This window comes from Bufo gargarizans, chromosome 1 (genome assembly GCF_014858855.1).
Source record: "Bufo gargarizans isolate SCDJY-AF-19 chromosome 1, ASM1485885v1, whole genome shotgun sequence".
In the NCBI taxonomy this organism is placed as follows: Eukaryota; Metazoa; Chordata; class Amphibia; order Anura; family Bufonidae; genus Bufo; species Bufo gargarizans.
This window is the reverse complement of record NC_058080.1, coordinates 670,599,241-670,627,116: the sequence shown is the minus strand read 5'-3', so window position 1 is coordinate 670,627,116 and position 27,876 is coordinate 670,599,241. Positions and strand designations below refer to the sequence as shown.

The window sequence follows — 27,876 nt, the reverse complement described above, 5'->3', positions numbered from 1 at the left end:
CTCGTTTTGATGAGTGGTACAGAGGCCTGTTTGATCAGCAGACAGGTGCCACCGGGGCTGAGGGAAGCCAGAGGACAGGGAGGAAATGAGATTTGGTTGGGGCTGGAGCTGTTGACAGACGTGTTTAAACAATAGCAGTTTAGCTCTATTTTAGCTGCATGCCTATGGAAATCCATATCTCGTCCTACACGGATTACCCCATGGCACGGCCTAATGAGATTAAATCCACACAGGAGCAGGATCTGGCATCATGTAGCTGTGAAGAGACATACAACAGGCAGCTGCCTTGTCTTCCAACTCATTTTCTCCTTCTAGTGACATAATTGGAGAGGCTTCTGCGGTTTATGCTGCTCACATGTTGTTGACACTACATTCTCCGCCATTTTACATGTTATCGGTGGCTAAATTGTACTTCACTTTTGCACCCTTTTAAAGGGTATTCCTATCCTAGATATTTATGGCATATCCACATCAGGGAGCTGCATATGTCTCCAGAATGGGTATCTCAACTTGTAAGGTGGCCACTGTGAAAGAAGAGGTGGTCGCGCATGCGCAGCTTTCTCAATTCACTTATATGGGATTCCCGAAAAACGCTGAGCATGCAGCCTTGTTGTAACCGGCCATTTGTATACTCATTCTTTTTTTTTTCTCCTAGCACACCACCATTCCAAGTTCATGGCCCCGATAGTACTATCCCCAAATACCTGAATCCACTGCTGCTTTGTCAGGGGGGCGACTAACATGAGTTTTCACTCCAGAGGGAATAGTATTCTTTCCACCGATGCTGTCTGATCACTGCGGACATTATCAGAATCGTAAGCTTAACCCTCATGCTGTCCACGGAGATAGGAGTCTCAACATGGCAGACCTTGGGTCCCCGGCTTCCTTGTCAACCACTCTATTATTGCCTCATTGGTGGTGGGGACATATTAAAGAGCAGAAACAGCTCCAGCTCTCTGTCTAAAGCAGGCATGTCCAAACTGCGGCCCTCCAGCTGTTGCAAAACTACAACTCCCAGCATGCCTGGATAGCTTACAGCTATTAGGGCATGCTGGGAGTTGTAGTTTTGCAACAGCTGGAGGGCCGCAGTTTGGACATGCCTGGTCTAAAGCCTCATGCACGCCACTGTTTTGGTCTGCATCCGAGCTGCAGTTTTTGCGGCTTGGATGCAGACCCATTCACTTCAATGGGGCCGCAAAAGATGCGGACAGCACTCAGTGTGCTGTCCGCATCTGTTGCTCCATTCCGTGGTCCGCAAAAAAAATTTAACCTGTCCTATTCTTGTCCGTTTTGCAGAGAAAAATAGGCAGTTATATCAATGGCTGTCCGTGCCGTTCTGTGCATGAGGCCTAATTGTAAAGATCCTGCAGTCACTATTAACTGCAGCATCTGAGGTGCTAGGATCGGAGTTATCGCCGATTTCGGTAACTACAGTTGGGAGTCAACTGTATAACACAGCCAGCACTCTCTATGTATAGAGCTGTCTCGGCTTGTGAGCCTACTCCTCACACTCCTGGAACATGCATTCACATGCAAAAAGGGGTTGATAATTTCTAAGAAAACACCTTTTAAAGGTGTTTTCTTCTCCTTATGTCCCTCCAATAACGGGAAACTTTATCTGACTGGTGGATAGTCCAATTGACGTTGGTTTACAGTGGTAGGCTGATATAGCTGTGGAGGTACCTAAGCATTATGTCCTATATAAGGGGGAATAGAGAAAACTTTCTTGTTTTGGCAGAAAGTCTATGGATTTCTCCAAGTTCTGAATGAGACATTTAAAGGACACCTGTCATCAGATTTGTACCTATGACACTGGCTGACCTGTTAAATATGCACTTGGCAGCTGAAGACATCTGTGTTGGTCCCATGTTAGTATATAAAATGAAGTTTTAATATATGCAAATGAGCCTCTAGGAGCAATGGGGGTATTGCCATTACACCTAGCGGCTCTGCTCTCTGCAACTGCCACACCCTCTGCCCTTATTGACAGGGCCAGGAGTGATCACGTTTTAACTGCCTGGCTTTGGTCAATCAGAGAGCAGAGGGTGTAACTGCAACGCCCACGTTGCTCCTAGAGGCTCATTCACATATATAAAAACATAATTGTTCTTAGCAATGAGGACACATATGAACACGGGACCAACACCGATGCCTTCAGCTGCCGAGTGCACATGTAAGGCTCCTTTCACACCTGCGTTCAGGTGTCCGCTCGTGAGCTCCGTTTGAAGGGGCTCACAAGCGGCCCTGAACGCAGCAGTCTGGCCCTAATGCATTCTCAGTGGAGGCGGATCCACTGAGAATGCATCCGTCTGCCAGCGCTCAGCCTCCGCTCCGTGAGCGGACACCTGAACGCTGCAAGCAGTGTGCGGGTGTCCGCCTGGCCGTGCGGAGGCGAGCGGATCCGTTCCGACTTATAATGTAAGTCAATGGGGACGGATTCGCTTGAAGATGACACCATATGGCTCAATCTTCAAGCGGATCCGTCCCCCATTGACTTTCAATGTAAAGTCTGAACGGATCCGCTCAGGCTACTTTCGCACTTAGAATTTTTCTAAGTTATAATGCAGACGGATCCGTTCTGAACGGAGCCACCGTCTGCATTAATATGGAATGGATCCGATCGAACGCTAGTGTGAAAGTAGCCTAACAGGTCAGCCAGTGTCATAGGTACAAATCTGCTGACAGATGCCCTTTAGGGTCCATTCACACGTCCGTTGTTTCTTTCCTGATCTGTTCAGTTTTTTGCTGAACAGATCTGGACCCATTCATTTTTAATGGGTCCTGAAAAAAAAATCTTACATTGTGCTGTCCGTTTTTTTTTCAGGACCTATTGAAAATGAATGGGTCCAGATCTGTTCAGCAAAAAACGGAACAGATCAGGAAACAAACAACGGACGTGTGAATGGACCCTTAAGCTATTATATGGGACACGGACGTCGTACGTAGGTGTAATAAATCGTATATATTGAGGGCGTCTGGGCAGATTTACGTTTTAAAAAATCCATATTGAAGGGTGACTGCTATCAAATTACTATCAAGACTGTTGTGAAACTGACAATGAATGAAATGGAGGTTAATTAGCTTTTACTGGAGTGAGGGGGAAGTCGTGGGGCCACTGATTTGTAACTGGATCACACAATGCCACCGTCAGGGGCCTGGCAGCCGCCTCCTATTTGTCTAGGTTTCTCTCCCTGAGTAAACACAGCTGAGTGCGGAGATCTCCCATGTGCGAAGCACAGAAGTGTTTTCATCCAGGCCATTGTGAGACTCTTTGTGGGATTTTCTAAGCACTTCACATTCAGGTCTCCAGTCTTTTCTTTTTCTTTTTTTTTGTTTTTTGTCCACATTTCACTTTATGGAAACAGTTTGCTCTTTGTGTTCCTATGATCCAACAGAAACAGAGTCTGGAAGGTTTAACATTTTACTGATTTATGTCGTTTTACCAAATTAAAGAACATTGGACGTTGTGAGGATCAGCAATGCCCAGTGGAACCTGCCAGTTGGTCATTCATTTAATTAGTTCTATGAATTGTCTCCCTTGTTCTCCTCATCCTCGGCAGCTGTCGCAGATCAGAGTGGGGGGTCAGATTTTGGCATCTACAAATGCCTGCCGCTGGTCCTCTATATGGTGAGGGGCTTAAGGTCCTTTTACTCTGACTATTCAGGCAGTTCTCAGGGAAGAACCATGGGTTAGATTCATCAGAACTGGTGTCAAGGAGGACTGGCCAAGGGTAGATTCACAGAAAACAAAATAAAAAACACATACTTTATTTTGACCATCCGTTATGCTTGTTTTGCATCCGTTTTAGCCATTTCCGTCTGAGAACCATTATTTTAGATAGTCTAAAATAACCGACCTCGGATGAAAATGGCTAAAACGGACGCAAAATAAGCAATACTGGGGGGCTCAAAATAAAAGATTTTTTATTTATTTTTGTATTGACAGATCAGGAGAACGGAAAACGAAACTGTAATGTGAGAATGAAAGGTGAAATCTGATTTGCCAGTTTTCCTATACACCAGTTTGATAAATTTTTCCCCAACTGTTCCCAATAATTGCCTTCTCATTTGCAGAGGTGATAGTTGGATTTACATGCAGCAATCACAAGTGATGGCTACAGCCGTCGCTCAGCCTCATACAGAAAAAAAAATTCTGGGCAGCAGATCCCTGTTTACACAGGACAATCTGCTGGCCATGAACGATAGTTTTGGACGCCTTCACCCAGTGACCTAGCATCTGTACTGGGTAAAGGTGGCACCTTTACACGGGACAATATTCAGGAATAGTCATGAGCGAAGCGAACTTAGGATCCTAGATCCGAAGTCTCTTCACTCAAAACGCTGGTTTTATGCTGTACGGAGATCTGTCTCCGTACAGTATTAAAATGTATGGCCTCCGACGAGACGAAGTCTATTCCTGAAGTGAATGTTTGTTTGATTTTTAAACTAAAAAAACATTTTAAAACTTGGATCCGAATTCTGCTTTGGTTCCGACTGGTACCTCGTAACTGAAGCCGAGTTCAGATCCAAGTTTTAAAATGGTTTTTAAGTTTCATTTCCTGTTGCCCCTTATGTGATCTTGGGGTGTCCGAGGGGTCAGTGCCTCTATCTCTGCCGTATTTGACCATTTTCTATCAGGTGATGCTTCTTTTCTGGCTTTCTATTGCTGGCTTTCTAGTGTGGAGGAGCTGAAGCTTCATGCTGCCATCCACTCCGGCATCCAGGCTCTGGACGCCGGAGTGGATGGTTATTCACTTCGGGAATAACTGACTTCGCCTCTTTGGAGGCCGTACATTTTAATGCTGTACAGAGGCGGATCTCGCTTCGCTCATCCCTACTCAGGAACAAGCATTTATACAAAACATCCTGGACAGTCCCTTACACCTTTTAAGTGACACTTTCATCAGAAAGGGGGATTTTTATTTATAGAAAACTTTTATATTTTTAGAATTTTTGGCTGTGTTCGGCAGTACAATACCATTGAAAATTTATAAAATATTGTCCTCCTGTAACAGCGCAGAGATAAGAACTCCTATACAGATAGAGAACCTATTGTCAGTTTACTGCTGCTGTGGGGGGGAAGATGTCATCTATTATATAGTATAGTGCAGGGGTCAGGAACCTTCGGCACTCCAGGTGTTGTGAAACTACATCTCCCATCATGTTCACTTGCTTGGCTGTTCTCTGAACTCCCACAGAAGTGAAAGGATCATGCTGGGAGTTGTAGTTTCACAACAGTTGGAGTGCCGAAGGTTGCTGATCCCTGGTTTAGGCCTCATGCACACGACCGTTCCGTTTTTTGCGGTCCGCAAAAAACTGAAGCTGCACGTTTTGCTTTCCGCAATTTGCAGAACGGAACTGGTGCCGGCAATATAAATGCCTATTCTTGTCCGCAAAGCGCGGGCAAGAATAGGACATGTTATATTTTTTTTTTTTGTGGGGCCGCGGAACGGAGCCACGGATGTGGACTGCACACGGGACATATTGTTACTTTGCAATAAATTCCTAATGAGCATAAAGTCACGTCTGCTGGGATTCTTCACTTTATTGAACGTGGAATTGGTCCTGTCCCGTGCGGCGTGCATCAAGCGAGTGCTGGCCGATTTATCCGTAGCACACGGGCTGTCCGCATCTTTTGCCAAAACAGCGGCTCGGATGCGGACCTAAACAGCCGCGTGCATGAGGCCTTAGTAGGTTGGAACTGTCATACTTGTGTAATATCAGTGTAGTGAGAGATGCTCTAATTGAGTCCCTCGCCCCCTTCGCCCTCTGGTCACATGCTAGTTCCCCTGTCAGGCCCCATTGTAAATGAATGGAGGATTCTGTCCATTAGCGACCATGTTCCGGCACTCGGGTCACGAGACCTGCGTGTAATCTTGGATTATTCATATTAAGCTATAATATAATTACTAGCTGCATGCATGTTACCAGCACATGTGCAGCTAGTAATATAAACTGCCATCCCCTTTAAATCCTATCTTTGCAGACTCCGAGGCTGTGTTTTCTAAAGAATTTTTGTTGATAACCAGATGTGTACTGATTTTATCTTCACTGAAAGACAAACGAGTGCATTGTGCTGAGCATTAGGCTGACCATATACTTAAGATAGCTGCTCCTTCCACAGACCACCATACCTACTGACCCTCTGACACCCCCCCCCCCCCCCTTCCCCATTTACATGTATGACCAACCTAAGGCTACTTTCACACTAGCGTTCGTCGGTCCGCTCGTGAGCTCCGTTTGAAGGAGCTCACGAGCGGACCCGAACGCCTCCGTCCAGCCCTGATGCAGTCTGAATGGATGCGGATCCGCTCAGACTGCATCAGTCTGGCGGCGTTCAGCCTCTGCTCCGCTCGCCTCCGCGCGGACAGCTGAACGCTGCTTGCAGCGTTCAGCTGTCCGCCTGGCCGTGCGGAGGCGTGCAGATCCGTCCAGACTTACAATGTAAGTCAATGGGAACGGATCCGCTTGAAGATGACACCATATGGCTCAATCTTCAAGCGGATCCGTCCCCCATTGACTTTACATTGAAAGTCTGAACGGATCCGCTCAGGCTACTTTCGCACTTAGAAATTTTTCTAAGTTATTAATACAGACGGATCCGTACTGAACGGAGCCTCCGTCTGCATTAATATGATCGGATCCGTTCAGAACGGATCCGATCGAACGCTAGTGTGAAAGTAGCCTAAGAAAGGACAATTGCCTATTTTGTAAGCTGGCCATACCCGTTAAATTAATGTTTTTAAAATTTGCTGATTTTGGTAAGATAAGGCTTCTTTCACACTTGCGTTTAACTTTTCCGGCAGAGGATCTCAATACCGGAGAAAAACGCTTCAGTTTTGTCCACATTCATTGTCAATGGGAACAAAACTGAACTGAAGGACGCTCCAGAATGCATTCCGTTCTGTTCGGTTGCGTTCTCTTACCGGAGAGCAAACTGCGGTTTTCTTTCCATCATGGGATGCGAAGCGAGACGGGTCCAACATGACCCACAATGCAAGTTAATGGTGCCAGATCTGTTTTTTAGGACACAATAGAAAACTGATCCATCCCCCGTTGACTTTCAACGGTGTTCATGGCGGCTCCATCATGGATATGTTAAAGATAATACAACCGGATCCGTTCATAACAGACGCAGATGGTTGTATTATCATTAACGGAAGTGTTTTTGCTGAACTCTGCTGGAAACAGCAAAAACACAAGTGTGATAGAAGCCTTAGACGACCAGGTGTTGGGGGAAATGGGGATTGGGCTGTTGAGTTTCAGCATGCCTAATCATTTTGTTCTCTGGGATAAGCAACTGCGGTATGTGTCTGGCAGCAGCTTACTCCCCTTTATGTGTATTGAGAGGTCGGGAGAGAGATCTCGCCAACACTAGCGAGCTGGCCATACGTATAAAGGCCTTCATACACATTCAAAAGCTGACAGCTGTCTCTGCAGGCTTCCCCATACACGTTCGGCTTGCCCCACACATGTTGGAGTGTTGGCCGAACCCGCCGTTCTCAGCGGATTTGGCCGACAATAGACCAATGTGTATGAGCGCCTTTAGATTGGTGTCTGCCAAATGAATGACCTTACACAATAACTGGTACAGTTCCAGTAATAACAGCTTGTAACCACTGAGCGGTCAAGACAGTCGAAAGAGGATAGATCTCCAATCGATGACAGTCTTTTACCTAATAAGGGCTCATGCACACGACTGATCATATTGCGCCCCGCATACGGCGGGTCCGCAGTTCACTGGTACCAGCCGGGTGCATCACGGATCGCGGACCCATTCACTTCAATGGGTCCACAATCTGGGATATGCTGGACGGAGGCACGGATCAGAACCCCACAGAAGCACTACAGAGTGCTTCCGTAGTGTTTCTGGCCGTGCCTCCGCACCGCAAAAAAGTAGCACATGCACTACTTTTTTGTGGTGCGGACCGTCGGATACAGACCCCATTCAAGTGAATGGGTCCGCGATCAGCATGCGGCTGCTCCATGGTCTGCGCCCATGCATTGCGGACCGCAATTTGCGGTCAGCAGCACGGGCACAGAGCCCTTATGTTGGTGGGCATGAGCCCTAACTCTTGTATTACATTGTAGGCAGCATGATCGTGCTGCAGGCTTGTAGGCCTTTTCTGCAATGGGTTCGGCTACTCCTAGCACTTCATGCTGTGGTTATAGTTAGCAAGTTATACTTTTACACACAGCGTTTCCTGTTGCTCAAATTGCTCCAGCATACTCCCAGCAATGCTTATCTGGACATTACAGTGGGTCCTGCCAACAGTTTGATATTTTATAAGTTTTAGACCGTAGAGAAGATGTCTTTGTTAGACCTAATAACCTTGGCATAAAGAATATAGACTTCTTTTTCCCCCTTTTTTTGGCTTATAATGCTGAATCAGCGTAGGTAATTGGCAACAGATGTTTGCATTATTTGTGCTGAAATGTGAAACATTTAAAGTGAAAGTATTGTCCGAAAATAGCTTTTAAAGGGAACCTGTCGGCACCAAAATGGATCATAAACCGCCAGCAGTACCTTAAAGCTGTTAACATCCGGCTTCTAACGATGATCTTGTGTAAGAAGGCGCATGATCGCTGTAAAACCACTTTTATTCACCCGCAGGTCGTATGCAAACGAGGCTTCCTTTCTTCGAGTCTAGGTAAGCACGCCCCCTACCCGTCCCCTCTTTTGTTAGATTGACAGCCTGCAGCGCGGCCGGGATGGTACAAGTCTCGGGCATGCGCAGTGCACCGCTGAAACTCTGCTAACAGCGGCAGACGGAGACAGGATTGCGCCTTACCAAGGAGCGCACTGCGCATGCACGAGACTTATGCGATCCTGGCCACGCTGCAGGCTGTCAATGTAACAAAAGAGGGGACGTTAGGGGGCGTGCCTACCTTGACTCAAAGCAACGAAACTCATGCAAGATTTTATCTGTCGGCGCGTTTCTTAGGAGGAGCTGAGGAGCTTTACTCGGAGATAATATGACTCTTCTCTGGTCAAGCATGTAAGATATGACTCTTTTGGGTTAATTAGCAAAAAGGGCGGAAAAGCGCTATAGGGCGATTAAAATAGGACAGGTTAGTCTTGAGAAGATTATGGATCGATCGCTGGGAACTATCAGGGTAAACAAGTATTAAGGGACATTCGGTTTTATATGTCAGAACTTGGTGACAGGTTCCCTTTAAGGGGTTCTGTCACTTCAGCAAATTGCATTTATCATGTAGAGAGAGTTAATACTCTCTACTAATGTATAGGGATTGTCCATATTGTCTCCTTTGCTGGTTGATCCATTTTTCTTCATTATACCCTGCTCGTTTTCATTGCTTATGACCACCCTGTAATCCAGCAGCAGTGGTCGTGCTTGGACACTATAGGGGAAAAAGCACCAGCCTATGTGCGCTCCCACGGTCCCGACCACCAGAGTAGCTGCGGCTTTTTCCTATAGTGAGCAAGCACGGCCACCACTACAGGATTTCAGGGTGGTTGTAACTATGAAAATGAGCAGTGTATAGTGTGATGGAAAAATGAATCCAGCCAGCAAAGGAAGCAATATGGATAATCACAATACATTAGTAAGTGCCTTGTATTAAAGGGGTTGTCCGGGTTCAGAGTTGAACCCAGACATACCCATAATTTCACCCAGTCAGACCCCCTGATGTTGGCATTAGAGCAGTTCATGCTCCGATGAGCTCCCTTGCCCTGCGCTGGATCGCGCAGGGCAAGGGCTCTTTTATTTACAATAACACACTGCTGGGCGGAGGCTTCCGCCAAGCAGTGTGTTCGGTGACGTCACCGGGCTCACTGCTGGGCGGAAGCCTCAATCTGGCAGCCCTATGGAGAGCCTGGTACGTCTCCGGAACTCCAGATTTGGCGCAGGGCAAAGGAGAGCATCTGAGCATGAACTGGTCCGATGTTAAAGTCGGGTGCTGCTGTTTTTTTTTAATTTCTTGAAATCTTGCAGTATTCACAAGTGCACAATGGCTGATTATTTATTTATTTATTTTTTAATTTTTTATGGCTACAAAGCCTGATAACAGCCACACCTTCTGTTTTGTAGAAATCACTTCATCCCCTTTATTATGAGGACACCATTGACAATAGATGAAGACTGCTCGCCTCCTCCCCTTCCCTGCACAGAGACCTTTGCACAGGTCACAGAGGAGCCCACAATATTCTTCTATAAGAGTCCTCTCCAGGACATAGACTGTAAGGCAGATCTCTGAAGTGCTGTAAGATGACCCCATAATCATGAATGGAAAGCAGAATAAGGCTACTGGCGTTTTGGTTTCAGTTTGTGAGATCTGTTCAGGGCTCTCACCAGCGGTCCAAAACAGATTAACTTTGCCCTAATGCATTCTGATTGGAAAAGGATCCTCTCAGAATGCATCAGTTTGCCTCCGTTCAGTCACCATCCCGCAGCGTTTCTCTGTCCGCCATGTGGCGCGGAGCCGTCCTGACACACAATGTAAGTCAATGGGGACAGATCTGTTTTCTCTGACACAATAGAAAACGCATCCGTCCCTCATTGACTTTAAATTGTGTTCAAGACAGATCCGTCATGGCTATAGAAGACCTAATACAACCGGATCCGTTCATGACGGATGCATGCGGTTGTATTATTGTAACGGAAGCATTTTTGCCATGCGATCACGTGATCCATGCGCTTGGGGCGCCCTGACGTCACTCTGGAGCGCCCCGGGAGCCGCACGGACGGTAAGTATACGGCTCCCCCGCTCCCCACTACACTTTACCATGGCTGCCAGGACTTTAGCATCCCGGCAGCCATGGTAACCATTCAGAAAAAGCTAAACGTCGGATCCGGCAATGCGCCGAAACGACGTTTAGCTTAAGGCCGGATCAATGCCTTTCAATGGGCATTAATTCCGGATCCGGCCTTGCAGCAAGTCTTCAGGATTTTTGGCCGGAGCAAAAAGCGCAGCATGCTGCGGTATTTTCCCCGGCCCAAAAACGTTCCGGTCCGGAACTGAAGACATCCTGATGCATCCTGAACGGATTTCTCTCTATTCAGAATGCATTAGGATAAAACTGATCAGGATTCTTCCGGCATAGAGCCCCGGCGACGGAACTCTATGCCGGAAGAAAAGAACACAGATGTGAAAGAGCCCTAAGTATACGATTCAGAATCCAAAAAGATAAAATAAAAATTAGATGATACATTCAGTTTGAGAACTGCAACGTGCAGTGTGTACATTGGAAGTACTTTAGCGTGCAGTTCCATAGTTTGTAGTCATTTTGGCCTAATCACAATCATGGCGTTTTGTGTCGGAAAGAATATAGCTGGTAATCAATCAGGTATGACTTCAGCTAATTTCCTAATTCTGGGAGCGGCTGCTTGCTTTCGCAGATTTTGAAGAACTCCTGGAGAATATCTGACCTCTGGGCACAGAAATTAATTTGTCAGTTGCAGGATCTAACTTGCATTCTGACACATCTCATAAAGCTTTCACAAATGTATCTGTGACGTATGCACAAAATAAACTAAATAATTGTGAAAGAGCCAGCGTTGTTCCTGGTCTGCGATGTTGTGATTACGTATAAGATTTTAGGTTGCCAGCAACATAATCGGGTCGTCATTTTCTATGTATTTGATGCCCTATATTTCAGCTGGCTGATTTATGACAATGTTTCAAAGGGTAAATATTTTTGTTTAATTAGTTTTTATGTTTGTTTTTTATTTTATTTCCCATGTCACTGTATGTAAAAATAACCCTGAAATCTTGCAGTTTTCACACTGAACCTAATGACTGACACTTACTGTTCTGTAGAGATTACTTCTTGGGCTTGTTTCACATATGCGTGAAACTGATCCGGCATGCTGTTCCGGCCAGAAACAGCCTGTCGGATCCGTCCCTGCCGGGCATATCCATGTGGTTCCTGAATTCCGTCCGGCCCTTTTCACTATAATTGGGGCTGGCAGAGATCCGGCCGCAACCCTGCAAATATGCCAAGGAGCAGCTGGGCAAACGCCGCTACGCAGCAGGGACGCATCCAACAGGCTGTTCCTGGCCGGATCTGTGTCACGCATATGTGCAACAAGCCTCTCCAGGCTACAGGTATACCATCAACAGAATATTAATTAGGACCTGGTTTTAATGAGTAAAAAAGTTAACTTCCTCTGATGAAGACCTAGATATGTTGCATAAAAACCAACTCCCTTCATTAATAAAATAAAAATCTCTAATTAATACATTTAAATCTGACTTGTCTATTATCTAAGGAGGCTTCCTGTTAAGCCCACCAAGAATTATCCTGAATAGATTTTGGAAAACATATTTAACATTATTTCTTGAAAGAGAAATTGGTGGGAGATTAACCCCTTTGTTCTCTGCTCAATTTCTACAAGACTATTAGGATTAGGGCTCATGCACACAAACATATTTTTTTTTTCTGCGTCTGTTAGTTTTTTGTGGTGTTTTTTGTTTTATTTGCGGCCCCTATGCAGAATCATTCACTTCAATGGGTCCCCAAGAAAAACGGAAATTACTCTGTGTGCATTCTGTTTCCATATGTCCACATGGCCGTTCGGCAAAAGATATAGAACATGTCCTATTCTTGTCTGTTTTGCGGACAAGAATAGGCATTTTTAAATGGATTCACCCAAAAAAAAAAAATGGATGTAATACGGATGTCACACGGACATCATCCATATTTTTTGCTAATCCAAAGTTTGCGGATTGCAAAACAGTCGTGTGGAGAGCACCTAGTAGGTGTAAGGAGTCCTATAAGTGACAATGCTGGGAAAAGCTATTCAGATGTCACCATATGTAAGGTAGCAATGATCGACCTTTTGAAACAGGCCTTGAGACCTAATTTAGGATTATGTCTGTTTAAAAGGTGAAACATTGACTTCCTATAGGATAGCTAGCCTACATCTGGTGCCATTAGAGACATCTTTTTGGCAAGAGAGCTAATTTGCATAAGATGTTGGAGACTGTCAAATATTGGGGACAACAATCTTTAATGTTCACTTTTATCATGGCACAGGCGCACGCTAATACTACCATGTAACTCCCTTCATTAATAAAATAAAAATCTCTAATTAATACATTTAAATCTGACTTGTCTGTATTATCTAAGGAGGCTTCTTGTTAAGCCCACCAAGAATTATCCTGAATAGATTTTGGAAAACATATTTAACATTATTTCTTGAAAGAGAGATTGGTGGGAGACAACAATCTTTAATGTTCACTTTTATCATGGCACAGGCGCACGCTAATACTACCATGTAGGTCTTTTTTAGAATGTGTGCGGCATGTGTGTCCTGCAATAAGTTGGGCATTGCAGTGAAGCAGACGAGCGAGTCATGATGACCCTGCTTCCACACTTGGGGGTCTGCAGATGCTCATGGTAACTTTATTTGCCACAGGACAAACCACATGAAGGCAGACCTGCACATAGCTTGTGGTTTCTCTCTTATCTCCTGGGGATTTTTACAAGTGCCTGTAGTGTATATGTTCCTTTTACTGTGACGGCTCAGTTGTCGGGAGTTTTAGTTTAGCTGGCGGTGCTTTGTAAGTCTGACTATAAAGAATATTGCGTGGCATTTCTGTGATGAGCACGGGTTTCTGGGAGTGCAAAACTGAGCACCAGTGGTTTCTCGTTGACCCTTTGGCCTCTTGAAGGACTTCTACTTCTAGACCTTTTTTTTTAGTTAAAAAAAGAGGACTTCAATGCAAAAAATAAAAACTGTTCTCACGGGCTGCACATGCTGTAACAACAACAAAAAATAAATCCGTATTTACTGTACACTCACCATCCCCTGTTGCATCCATATGGTGCTAGTTCAGATGATGCCACGGTCCTTGCTGCTGTCCACTTCCTGCTTCTGTCTTGACATGGCAAGAAATGTCAGTGATTAGCTGAAGCTGGTCATGGTCATCACCCTTTTTTGTGCTGGAATACCCCTTTAACTATATGAGCACCTATACAACCCAGTATTCATTGGGGCATTGCTGACCCATAAAGGTTGTATGTATGAGGGCCGTAAGCTCCATATGTCATAAGCTGCAGGACTGGGATACTACAGACCAATCCTCTCCAATCTGTGGCTGTCCGGCTGTTGCAAAACTACAACTCCCATTGTGCCCTGATAGAAGATTATTGGGGCATGATGGGAGTTGTTGTTTTGCAACAGCTGGACAGCCACTGGTTGGGGAACATTGCTGTAGACATTACAACTGATGGCTCTTGAAAATAACCCTTTCCATATGTCCTAGCAAGCTAAGTGGACACAGAAGGGCTCCCTGGGTAAGGGCCCCCCTATTAGTTGGCGCATGTGATACCATGTAAAACATTTTGGTACACCTGTCTGGACCAGGAGGGTTGTCTTGGAGACGAGCCCTTTCAGGACCAGGTTCCAGTTTGATTGGTCTTTCATAGACACCAATTAAAAAGAAAAAAGTGACCCAAAGCAAATATTTAGGCCAACTGTAGCTCCAATACAGTATATAAAGCATACACTGTCAGCCATGTAGGAGTTAAAGTATGGGATAGAACATCGAGATCAATCAATAATCACAGTAATATTCTATCAGTTCCTATATACAAAGACCCCCTTTGATTTTAAAAGAAGTCAGGGAAGATGTGGTTATATGTTCACCACCTGGTCCTGTCAATCAAAGTTGCAGAGAGAGCAGAGCCCCTAGGTGTAATGGCAACGCCCCTATTGCTCCTAGAGGCTGATTTGCATATATTAAAACATAATTTTTCTCAGCAATGAGGACACAGATGAACACAGGACCAACACAGATGCCTTCAGCTGCCAAGCGCACATGTAACAGGTCAGCCAGTGTCATAGGTACCAATCTGCGGACAGATGCCCTTTAAGTCAGCTGATTGTCAGAGGTGCCGAACTGATATTGATGGCCTATCCTAATAGTATCAACGTCCCGGAATTCATTTTCTGAACCCTGGGAACATCCCATCAGTGTGGGCCGTATGTGTTTTAGGCTTGTCTGATATTTCCACACTGTGTGTGTGGCCTGTGTCCCGCTGGCTTATCCTACTGTTAGGATGCTTCTTAAACCCTTATAGAAAACTTTGTGCGTTCCCTTTGTGTGCGATCAGTTTACACAGAACTGTATGATTTCACCTCGCCGAGCTAGTTTATTAATGCCACATGAGTAATGCAATTATCTTTTGTTTGTCTAGGTGTATTTTTATGGCGTTAGCTGATCTAAACCATGGCCACCCACCAATGCAATCAGGCTTCCCAAGCTATAAGGTTTAGGCTTTACTTGAGTTAATCTGTTTGTTTTGCAGCCTGTCCATAAGGGGGTCGTGTTATAACATATGGGGGCAGCCCAATGGAAAAGACTTGTCATTTGAACTTTTGTTTGTTTAGGAAGTTTATGCTATTCATTTAGATTTAGGAATTATTGCTATGCTGATGAGTCCATCTTCCCTGTCCCCATCACATATGCTATTATTGCTCTTCTCGGATGTTTCCATGCCCGCCATCTATCTGTTCTCTTGTCCTCTTGAGCACTGATTTGCCCTGGGTATTTTCTGCTATCAGTCGTCCAAGCAGCGTAGACACTTACTGGGTGACCTGTCATTGTCCTAGTATACGTCTTCTGCTGCAGTTTCTTGGCAAAGGTGCAATCTTGTGATTCTCCAATAACCCGAACCTTGGACGCCGAACTTAAAACGCAAGTTCACTCAACACTAATTGCAACCCTTTTTTGTGACTTTTTAAAATCTAGAGTGAAACTCATTAACTAGTTAACCAATACTCCCTTTTCCACCCAAATTACAAAACTGGAGTGGCGTAAAAATGCAAAAGTCAAAAAAATTGCGCAAGTGTAAAAAGTCACAAAAGCCCTATTCTGTAACTTTTTGAAGCCTGAATTCTTGTGTGAAGGAATGATAAATTGGGGCCACTGTCTATACTGTATATGTGAAACGGACATAAAGCAACGATGTGAGTAGCCCCCTGAGTAGAGGATTGCAGCAGGCAGTCTGACTGTTATAATAGACCAGTAATAAAAAGCCCAAAAAGTTAGTCACCAGTAGAAAATGTTGTAGGTGTATTGGCTAACTGGTTTAAAAAAAAATTCCAGCTTGAAGCACTGGAGAACCACTTGTACCCCTGGCACACAATACATGCTCTTCTATAGATTGTATGTATGAATTGTGGCTAAGAGGGTCCGTGCTGCATTAAGGCCTCTTTCACACGGGGGTTTCGGGAAAATGTGCGGGTGCCTTACGGGAACACCCGCGATTTTTCTGCGCGAGTGCAAAACATTGTAATGCGTTTTGCACTCTCGTGAAAAAAAACGCGCATGTTTGGTACCCAAACCCAAACTTCTTCACAGAAGTTCGGCCTTGGGATCGGTGTTCTGTAGATTGTATTATTTTCCCCTATAACATAGTTATAAGGGAAAATAATAGCATTCTGAATACAGAATGCATAGTCAAATAGCGCTGGAGGGTTTAAAAAAAAAATGTAAAAAATTATTTAACTCGCCTTAATCCACTTGTTCGCGTAGCCCGGCATCTCATTCTGTCTCCTTTGCTGAACAGGACCTGTGGTGAGCATGAATTACATGAACAGGACCTGTGATGACGTCACTCCGGTCATCACATGTTCCATCACATGATCTTTTACCATGGTGATGGATCATGTGATGACTGTGACATCACCAAAGGTCCTTGTTGCTACAAAAAGCTAAGATGAAGACAGAAGAGTTAAATAATTTTTATTTATTTTTTTAACCCCCTCCAGCGCTATTTAACTATGCACTCTGTATTCAGAATGCTATTATTTTCCCTTATAACCATGTTATAAGGGAAAATAATAATGATCGGGTCTCCATCTCCAACCCCCATTCATTTCTATGGGGCCTGTGTTACGTGAAAAACGCAGACTATAGAGCATGCTGCGATTTTCACGCAACGCACAAGTGATGCGTGAAAATCACAGCTCATGTGAACAGCCCCATAGAAATGAATGGGTCGGTATTCAGTGCGGGTGCATCCGCGTGGAATACTCGCCCGTTAAGGCTCTCACAAGCGGCCCCGAACGCATCTGTACAGCCCTAATGCATTCTGAGTGGATGCGGATCCGCTCAGAATGCATAAGTCTGGCACTGTCTGTCCTCCGCTCCGCAAAGGCAAACGGATCCGTCCAGAGTTACAATGGAAGTCAATGGGGGCGGATCCGTTCGAAGGTGACACAATATGGTGCCTTTTTTTAAACTGATCCGCGCCCCCCCCCCCCCCCATTGACTTTCAATGTAAAGTCTGGACGGATCCGTCTGAATACAAATTGTACTTAGACTTTTTTTAGTAAAATATAATGCAGACGGTTCTGTCTGAACAGATACCATCGTTTGCACTATAGGAGCGGATCCGTCTGTACAAATACCAGAGGGATCCGCTCCGAATGCAAGTGTGAAAGTAGCCTAACCTGTGCAGCGGCACACGCAGTACATACCTGTCAGTACTATAGACCAGTTGGCACTCGGCACCTCTGTATGGTGCATCTGTGAGGGAAATACCTCTGTAATATGGTAATGGTCCCTCAAGTTACAATATTAATTGGTTCCAGGATGACCAATGTATGTTTAAACCATTGTAATTTGAGTAATTGGTTCTAAATTCCCGAAATGTCATACAAGATAAAAAGTCCTTACCGATAACAGTGAGGAATAGCTGCTAACTAGCAACTAATCCAGCTATTTCACCTAATAAGTGACCTTGATTGGTTGGATCTGACTCTGAGGCATTGTATGTTGTCTAGTTTCAACTTATGGTGGCCCAAAAAAAGTACATTGTATGTTGAAAGTATTGTATCTTGAGGGACCACTGTACTGGGGGCACAGAGGTAGAATTGTGGGCCGTAGAAGGGTAAGGACATGGCATTACAGAATCCTCCCATATTTCAGGAGGTTGCAGGGCATCCTAGTTTTTACAGGAGCCATGACTGACTGACTATTTAGTAACAGATTTTGATGGATCCCATTATCTCATTAAGGCTACATTCACACTAGCGTTCTGCTGTCCGCTCGTGAGCTCCGTTTGAAGGAGCTCACGAGCGGAGCAGAACGCTTCCATCCAGCCCTGATGCAGTCTGAATGGATGCGGATCCGCTCAGACTGCATCAGTCTGGCGGCGTTCAGCCTCCGCTCCGCTCGCCTCCGCACGGCCAGGCGGACAGCTGAACGCTGCTTGCAGCGTTCAGCTGTCCGCCTGGCCGTGCGGAGGCGTGCGGATCCGTCCAGACTTACAATGTAAGTCAATGGGAACGGATCCGCTTGAAGATGACACCATATGGCTCAATCTTCAAGCGGATCCGTCCCCCATTGACTTTACATTGAAAGTCTGAACGGATCCGCTCAGGCTACTTTCGCACTTAGAAATTTTTCTAAGTTATTAATGCAGACGGATCCGTACTGAACGGAGCCTCCGTCTGCATTAATATGATCGGATCCGTTCAGAACGGATCCGATCAAGCGCAAGTGTGAAAGTAGGCTAAATAGTCCATCTCACTTTCGTTATTTTTACTCTTTTATTGCCATTCTGGTCACCTAGGACCATCACCTAGGTCAAGAAATGATGGCTTTCCCAGCATTATCTGATATGGAACCCACAAAGGGCATGTTGAGAGGGGTAACTGCGCCTCCCAATTGTTCAGTGTTTGTTAAAGGTCATATTTCAGAAGAGATTATTCATTACTGGAATTGGTCCCAATGACATCTGGTCTTGTGGAGAGAATTACATAGGGGACCTGTGACTAATAAACCTCACTGACAGTGGAACAAAAGACCATTTCCACAGCTTCATTTCAATTCTGCAGTGCTGGCAAATGACCAGGGAGCAAACTGCTTGTACACGTGCCAGTACCCGGGCACCGAGTTCAGGGGGTTACCCACACCCTGGCCGTTCTCTGCATGATAGATGTTTTCTATACTTTAATGACTTTCTGGGAAAATCTGAGCATTAAAGGGAACCTGTCGCCTCTACTATGCTACCCTCACTGAGCGTTTCTAAATGTTCATTGTGTTACCCTAAACATATAAATTACACTTTTCATTTCATTTGCAGACTAATTCAATAAATAAGTATTATGCATTTTTGTACTTCCCGCCTTTTATGCAAATTAACATAAGAGTCATATCTTGTGTGACCGGAGAAGAGTCATTTTTTCAAGCTCTGACTCATCTCAGGTTAATTTGCATATGTATCAAATCGGTTTTTATACACAATAAAAGCACACAGAGCTATGGGGACTGGATATTGCGGATGTGCTCTAGCGGCCATCTAGCAACCCATGTCCTCAGCTCTATACACAAAATCCAGGTGACAGGTTCCCTTTAAATGTTATCCCTAGTTTCTTCAATGCAGTAATAAAGTGAATATGTAGGGTGACAGATGCCCAATTATCGGCCAATAAGGCCTCATACACACGACCGTCTCTGTAAAACACGTATATCGGCCATGTGCATCCTGCATTTTCTCCTTTCGCTGGTCCTGCACATCCCGCCAGTGGATGTGTTATCTCAGTTCCGGAGACGAGTACAGCACTCGGCTATCTCTGGAACTCCCATAGAAATGAATGGAGCAGCCGCACACATGCCCAACCCACCGCTCCATTTATTGCAGGGGGTACGGAGCCCCAGTCCTCATGATAGGTGGGGGTCCCAACGCTAGGACCCCCACCAATCTAATAGTTATCCACAGGATAATGTAACCGCAATACTCCTTTAATGCAAAGTGTACGAGATTAGACAAATGTCATGTACGCTTTGCTTTTCCATTCAATCAGGAAATTGACCTGGAAATTTGCTGTGTGTCAATTGTTTTAGCGATCTTTGGTGCGGATTTCACACTTGGCAATAAAAGGGGAAGATCTGCAGAAAATCCGGATCAATTCTGCAACAAAAAAAGCAAGTAAGTCTACTTTCACACTGGCGTTTTGGCTTTCCGTTTGTAAGATCCGTTCAGGGCTCTCACAAGCGGTCCAAAACGGATCAGTTTTGCCCTAATGCATTCTGAATGGAAAAGGATCCGCTCAGAATGCATCAGTTCAGTCTCCAATCCGCTCTGGAGGCGGACACCAAAATGCTGCTTGCAGCCAAACTGACACAATAGAAAACGGATCCTTCCTCCATTGACTTAAGGCTACTTTCACATTTGCGTTCGGGGCTCCGCTTGTGAGTTCCGTTTTAAAGGCTCTCTTGCAGCGTTCGGGTGTCCGCCTGGCCGTGCGGAGGCAAACGGATCCATCCAGACTTACAATGAAAGTCAATAGGGATGGATCCGTTTGAATTTGACACAATATGGCTCAATTTTCAAACGGATCCGTCCCCCATTGACTTTCAATGTAAAGTCTGGACGGATCCGTCTGCGGCTACTTTCACACTTAGAATTTTTTTTACAATATAATGCAGATGGATCCGTTCTGAACGGATCCTATCGTCTGCATTATATGAGCGGATCCGTTCTGAACGGATCCCATCGTCTGCATTATATGAGCGGATCCGTCTCAGACGGATCCGCTCTGAACGCAAGTGTGAAAGTAGCCTTAAATATAATACAAACTGATCCGTTCAGAATGGATGCAGACTGTTGTATTATCTGAACTGATCCATCCATAACTGACCCGCACAAAACGTGAGTGTGAAAGTAGCCTTTGCCTGTGCATTTAGGTGCATATTTCCTGCAGAAAAACACAGAATTCCAAACAGGTTGCAAGCAGGTTTTCCCCGGTCACCCTAACAGATGAAGACCTCCTCATGTCTCCGTTATACTTGGGTTTACAAATGGTTCATGATTGTTTAGCATTTTTATGCTTGTTTATGCTACCTAAAGCTGGGATCTGTTTTTATGGTGTTTTTGCTAACTTAAGTGGCTTTTGCCGCTTTTTGACATGCGTTTTTGGTGCTTTATAATAATTTTTAAAAAAAATGCCTACTCTAGAAGTTAGCTGAAGGACCATGAGAATTCAGAAAAGCAGTGCACACATGCATTGTTTCATAGTGGGATTTTTCAGTTGTGATCCATTTGTTGTGCCCATGCCATTTTAACTCGCAGAAAGTTGTAGCAATGGTGTTTTTGTTGAGTTTTTTTCGTTTTTTCAAAATGTTTTCCATACCTTTCCGATGAACTGAAAGAAACATATTTCCCTTGTGTGAATTTCTATTTTATTTTTTAAACTGAAAATACAGTATAAAAACGCATGTGCCAAAAAGTGTCCAGTTTTATGAAAATATTAGTTTTTGCGACAAAAAAGGGTAGAGCAAAAATCTGTTTAGAAGCCGTAAAGGGGTTGTCTGAGAAAAAACATAAATTAGAGGGGGTTAGATGGGAGTTCTGCCACTGGAACCTCCACTAATCTTGTCCGAACATGAAAGGTTGTCAACTATCTGTAAATTCCGGGACAGTACGTAAACATAGTGTCCTTGAAAAGAAAAATAGATGCGTCTGTGATTTTTCTTTGACATTGTTGGAGCTTGTAGGTTTTTATGATTGTAATTAACTCAGGCAGGGAAAGTGCTTGCTGGTCACCAGGGGTCCACCACCAATGAGGCCAAGTGAGCCGATCAGGTAGGGGCAAGTGGGGTGGCTGTAGGGAAGGGCTGTTTCAGTTTTCGCCTCAGGCAGCAGAAGGGCTAGGTGCACGCCGCCTGCTGGTCACTCTCCACTGGAGTCCATGTGTGTATAGCTAGCTCTCAGTGGCAGGGCTGGCTTGGTCTTTGGGTTGGTGGGTTTCCAGCTGCTGGACTCTCCCCTGACTGTTGTAATTTATAGTTGAAGCTTTAGAGCCGTGCACAGGGTCTGAAGACTATATAAAACGAGCCATTGTTTGGATCTTCATAAGTCTGGTCTCCATCATCTTACACATTATAGCATTCATAGCTGTAGCGCAGACTAGATTTAGGCTTTGTATGTATGGTGCCAAAAAAACAAACCAACCCATTGTTGTAATTTAATCTGACTTGTGCAGCCTTTGAATTGTGAGTATTCCATTTTGTGCGTGTAAGGTAACGTTATATGCAGAGCTAACCTTGTGCTATATTTTCATATGTTATCAGCTGCAGGCATCAATCTCCCATTCCTCAGGAATCTTGCCCTGTGTTTTGTCCCAAAAATTGCTGGTACTCATTGCAGGACCATGGCGGACTCCATTATAGTTCATCTGATCCATCATGTGTCGGAGATGTTTGGCCTATGCCGGATCCGGCAAACACTGGTGACAATGACTGTAATGATTCTTTTTTTGTTTTCAACTTGTTCTGACCATTTTTCTTCAAAATATATTTTCCTTTTAAAGTGAATGTAGCTGAGCTGCAGTGGCACACACCGCTGGTGGACAGGTGTGGCGCTATTTTTTGGAAGAAAGCAGCCATGTTTCTCTCATCCTGTATAACCCCTTTACAGGTGCATCTATAGTCACATATGCAATATGCCTTTGATGCAGAGGTGTTTTACTGGTTACTTAGGTACAGATATACCTGTACAGGACATGTCCAGGGTTGACGGACTCTTTATTCATCTACTAAGGAACTGTTGGCTAATGATGATACTACATTGTTAGCATATGCATCAGTTGGAGTAGGTGTATAATGTAGATTTTCCCCCATATTAATTCTTTCTTTGCTTTTATTTTCTAGGTCTTTTTCTTATCCTTGGCCTAATCCTATACCCTGCTGGATGGGGATCTCAGAAGGTGATCGGTTACTGTGGACATTATGCCTCCGCATACAAACTTGGGGAGTGTTCGTTGGGGTGGGCCTTCTACACGGCCATCGGAGGCACCATCCTTACCTTCATCTGCGCCGTCTTCTCTGCACAGGCCGAAATTGCCACCTCTAGTGACAAAGTTCAGGAAGAAATAGAAGAAGGGAAGAACCTCATATGCTTGCTTTAACAAACACTTTAGAGACTTCATAAAGGGATCATCATGTTTACACGGCCCACTTCTTGCATGATTGGATGATACACATTCATGTATTGTCATGCTCCGGCTTCTTCTTCTCCTTAGCCTGAAGTGGAAAGGGGCCTTCTACCTGGAGATTGGACCAGAGATGTGATTGTAGTGCTCGGCACATGGAAATGAAGTGCAAAGATTTGTGTATAATACTTGCCAATGTTGTGATCCTTCAGCTTCCGAAAAGTCACTTTAAAACTGTATTTTCTCCTTTCCATATCAGAAAGCTTACGGAGTATTTTTTGACCTTTTTTTTTTTTTATATTTTCCAGTTTTTCTAATTTGAAGCCACTGCTTGCTGAAATCTGTGTGCCACTAATCTTTGTGTTTGTAAACTGGAAAATTGTAGTTTTCTCATATGGTTCTTTATGTGGTGCAAATGAATGTTTAAATACGTATAGGATTACTTTTTTTTTAGATATGGAGAGAACCACTGCATTGACAATGGGAATACTTTGGCCATTTGAATTGACTTTTAAAGGGGTCTTATTAGGATATTGACAGCACCCTAATGAATCATGTCCTTCACCGCATTATCTCTTTGACTTCGCAGATCAGTCTTTGAGGGAGCTGGGACACTTTAGTGCATTTTAAGAGACTGATAGATCCTGTGCATCCAGGTCGTCTTGAATGTGACCGATGCAGCACTCCCTTGTGGAGTCTAGGCTCTGTTCTCATCTGCGTCCAAAGCCTTTGTGTACATTACTTTTAGCAGGAAAATGACAAACTTTGATGGACCCCATTAGAAGTATGTGGGGCCTGTTGGTCACCATTTGGATCTGTTATATAATGAATCTATCTTAGTCTTAGTGAATTGGTCGTAACGTGCTGCAGGGGACTCGCCCAGGTTCTGCTCCGTAGCTTCGGCCTTGAAAATGTAAACCGTTTAGACTCTAATGAATGTACTAACATTATATGTGCACACAACTTGAGCTATAGAGACAGCACAGCACTGACCCATGTCAACAGCAAGTAGTGGACCCCACAAGCTATTATCACTGTATAGAGTTGCGGTGTTCATTTGCTGGGGGGCTTAAAAGCACACTTCATACATTTCAATTGTGTAAGTAGGGACCAAATATTTGGTGCGTTATATTTCCTATAACTGCCCATTATTTATACTAGATTTTGAGGAATAATTAATGGGGCCCTATTTATGTCTTGTTGGGGAATACAAAGCTAAGGTTGTGATTCCAGTCTTAGTGCTCAGTATCAAAGTTGCAAATCAATGGACATCAAGGCATAGGTGATCTCTATAGTCAGTAATAGGAGACCTTTACATGGATCTTAATTTGTCCTTTCACATATATAGTCTTATATGTATGGGAATTGTTTGGCGGTCTTGTCAGCTTAAAGTGGTTTTCTGAAACTATCCTCTGGATAGATTATCAGTATCTGGTGGGGGCAGACACCCCGGACCTTCGCCGATCACAGAAGCAAGGCGTCGGACTCCCATCGATCATATACTGATGTTTTTTCCAGAGGATGTTGTCCCTTGTGCCATTTGGCTACCAGGAGATGCATGTCAACCTGTTAGTCACTATCTTGAGGGACTGGCAAGCTCTGTCCTCTTGAATACACGCAAATCATACTGCTGCTGTTAGGCGTGTTTCACACGTCGGCAGTAGTTCGGGAAGGCTGTTCCAGCAGAGAACAACCTACCAGAGCTCTCTGGATTCTGCATTACTTGATGTTACCGCAATGCCCGCTGGCCCCTTTGGGGCCTGCGGTCATCCCAGTATCATCTGCTCTGGCAGGCTGTTCTCTGCCGGCAGTGTGAAACTTAGTGATGTTTGGAGTTGTACTATACATTCATTGAGCATGTGTATGAACTTTCATTTAAAAGTATATCTGTCCCTATTGTTCGGAGATCCTTAGCCAATGGACACTACTGGTTTTATAGTTGGCAAAATTACTGAATATTTGGTGCTCCTCCTTTCCAGCTTCACTGTTACGTTATATTCAGTGTGTATGGCAGCATATTGAATAGTATGTATTTCAGTCTGTTCTCATTTCAGTTTATTCCCCTGCAGGAATTTATTGGAAATGTAGAATAATTTCTAGAATGCTGGATCACCTACAACTTAAGCACATTGATCCTGGGAATTATTCCAAGGTACTAAAGTGGAGGAATAAGCAAAAGAACCTCAAAGTCATCAGATTGCTAGTATTTAAGACAGTGATGCCCTACTGTTTTACCATAAGAGACCCCTGAAACATTCTCCCATGTTGAGGAACGTCTACGATCATGCCCACCTCATTGCATAGACAACCTACTTCTCATACTCCTTCCTACACAGATCAAAGATGCAACATTGGGCCAAATGAGGGCAAAGAGAGAATTAAATTGCTTAATGTTGTCCACCTCATGCCAAGCATCCATGATCTGAAGATCAACATACCGTCCCTTGCATTTACAGTGGACCTTTCTACCAGTGAACCCGGCCATTATTTCCAGACATGTGGAGGACCAAGAGATTTAGGCTTTATTCTTCACACATCAGTGTTTTGGTCACTATTTTGCATCAGTGATCGTTGAACCCCCAAACCAGCAGCTGGACCAAAACATAGAACTTGTGCATTATACCTTATCTTGGTGGAGGATCCACTGCTGGTTTTGGTCAATGTAGCGACATTGATGAAAAGTGACTTGTGAATAAGGCCTACAGCTTGCCATGCACATTAGTCTTTTATTGGCCAGACCCACCATGAAGGGCAGGTTCGGCCAACACACTGTATGGGGAAGCCGGTAGGGAGTGGGAATAGAGCTGTCGGCCGAACGATCATTTGACCGATACCTATTGCATGTGAATGGGCAACTTAAACTGTCCTTTTACATGGATGGATGTCATAGGCACATCGGAAACTAACTGTTGGTTCCTAATAATTGCCTGCTCATTAGAGATGGGAGCTACATTTACATAGCTCCCCATAGAGGATCACCGTTTACTCAGGTAGATTTGCTGCACAAAAAAGATAATTTTGGTGCTGGCCAAAAGACATGATCACCTGATGAATGAGCCAAATGCTCATCCCCGATAATTTGCTCAATCATTGGTTGGTTTAAAAGGACCTTAAGGATTACCGGCTCTACATTGTCATGCATAAAATAAATTATCTGAATCTTTTCAGGCCTACCCATCATCTACGCCCACTTTATTCTGGAGAATCCTTATGAATCATGAAAGATGAAATCAACCATGTTTATGTTCTCAGAAGAACTATGCAAATCCAAGCTTTGTTATAGGATCTATTAGAGCAAACCCAATAATACAAACATAATCTACAAACTAACTTATCCATCGTGTAAAATCGAAGACTGCGAATGGAAGGTTACAGAACTTTACACATACCACAATCTATGTGCCAACTAACACTTGTTACTGGGATGTTTTGTTGCCTTCAATGTATTTTCTGATTCAGTATTGCTAAAAACCAAAGCACAACTTAGGAGGTTGTCACACAGCATTTTTTCTGAAAAACGCCACCCTTTTTTTTCCTCATGTTGTTAGTGTCTTTGGGTTTATAAATTTTTTATTTTTTTCCCAAACCATAACTTGCTCTAGGCATAGCATTTTTAGCTATTTTCACACAGCACAAAATTTTTGTATTAAAAAAAATATATAAAATTTCATGTAAGCCCCAAAAAAACTCATAAAAGTGTGTTAAATGGGTTGACTCACTTCGGCAAATATCATTTATTACGTAGAGGAAGTTAATACAAGGCAATTACCTATGCATTGTTATTAACCATATTGCTTCCTTTGCTGGCTGGATTCATTTTTCCATCACAATTTACACAGCTCATTTCCATGGTTACGACCACCCTGCAATCCATCAGTGGTGGTCGTGCTTGCCCACTATAGGAAAAAGCACCAGCCTATGTGAGCAAAACATGGTCATGTCAAGTCTTCCAATCATCTCAAGATCAAGCTAGTTCCTCGTAAATTGTCCAGTTTAAATAAATCCAATGCGTGTGATCAGAACCATGTCTTGTCTTTATATTGTAAATGTCTGTGGTCTGGTAAATCTGTGTACACAAGCCATGTATTCTTTCGTGCCATAAGGTTTCTTGTTCTAACTTGTTCTGTAGCATATTTAAAAGAACACACAAACTAAAAAGTTTGGGTCTGTGTAAAGTAAACAAAAAAAAAAAAAGGTGCAATACAATACAAAGTTGTTAGTATTACAAAGTGGTGGGTTATAATGTTCACCTGTGGCCTAGGTACAGTAGGGGCCTCCAGTAAATAAGGCTGATGCCTGGGTTATCAGATTTAATATTATCAATAGTGTGATCCTTTGGATGTTGATGTGCCCCACATTTGTCTGTAAATTCTGCCCCTGGACACGCCCACTCTCCAGACCACCCAGTTCTGGCTGGGACAAGCCAAATTTGCTGAATTTTACTCTGAAAATTCGGGACAATCCCAGCAAATTCCCAGACTGTTATTAACTGTGCCCACTATCTTGCTTCCTCCACTGTGCCTTGGCCGCAGGTTCGCAAAAAATTTTAAATGCTCAATACACGTTTTGTACATACAGTGTAAAAATTTATGACGTGCCCCAACTAAAATGTTATGCTTTTTTGATACTGTGAGTTTGAGGTCCTTGGAAATATGCAAAATAAGACTCTTATAATAGAAAAACAATAAAAAAGTGACAAATAGAACAATTGTTCAATTACTTTATGCGATGCTTTGTGTGCTAGTTATTTTATTTATGCAGTCTAAGATGATCCTGTAAGGCCAGCATAATGACTGACACACCCATACACTTTAATGGGCAAACATATGCCAAAAGGGTGTCCTTTTTGGCCAGCATAGTTTAGAAACCTGCAGCTCCAACTGTACTGAAATTTGTAGTCAACTTTGAAAATTATCTAGTATACGGTGTGGCCGCAGTGCAGTGAAAAACTGTGCAGGCCTGC

The 27,876-nt window shown here is 44.0% G+C and overlaps 1 protein-coding gene across 3 annotated transcripts in view; it reads left to right on the top strand.

Annotated features, from left to right (window-relative positions):
* The window catches only part of LHFPL2 (LHFPL tetraspan subfamily member 2), a 119,346-nt gene extending 91,709 nt beyond the window's left edge, over positions 1–27,637 (top strand). For all 3 annotated transcript variants that reach the window (XM_044276109.1, XM_044276110.1, XM_044276111.1), the window contains one exon: positions 22,633–27,637. In XM_044276109.1, coding sequence (XP_044132044.1) covers positions 22,633–22,889 — 257 coding nt within the window. In that variant the 3' untranslated portion in view covers positions 22,890–27,637. The remainder of the gene's footprint in view (positions 1–22,632) is intronic.
* Positions 27,638–27,876: the final 239 nt, after the last annotated feature.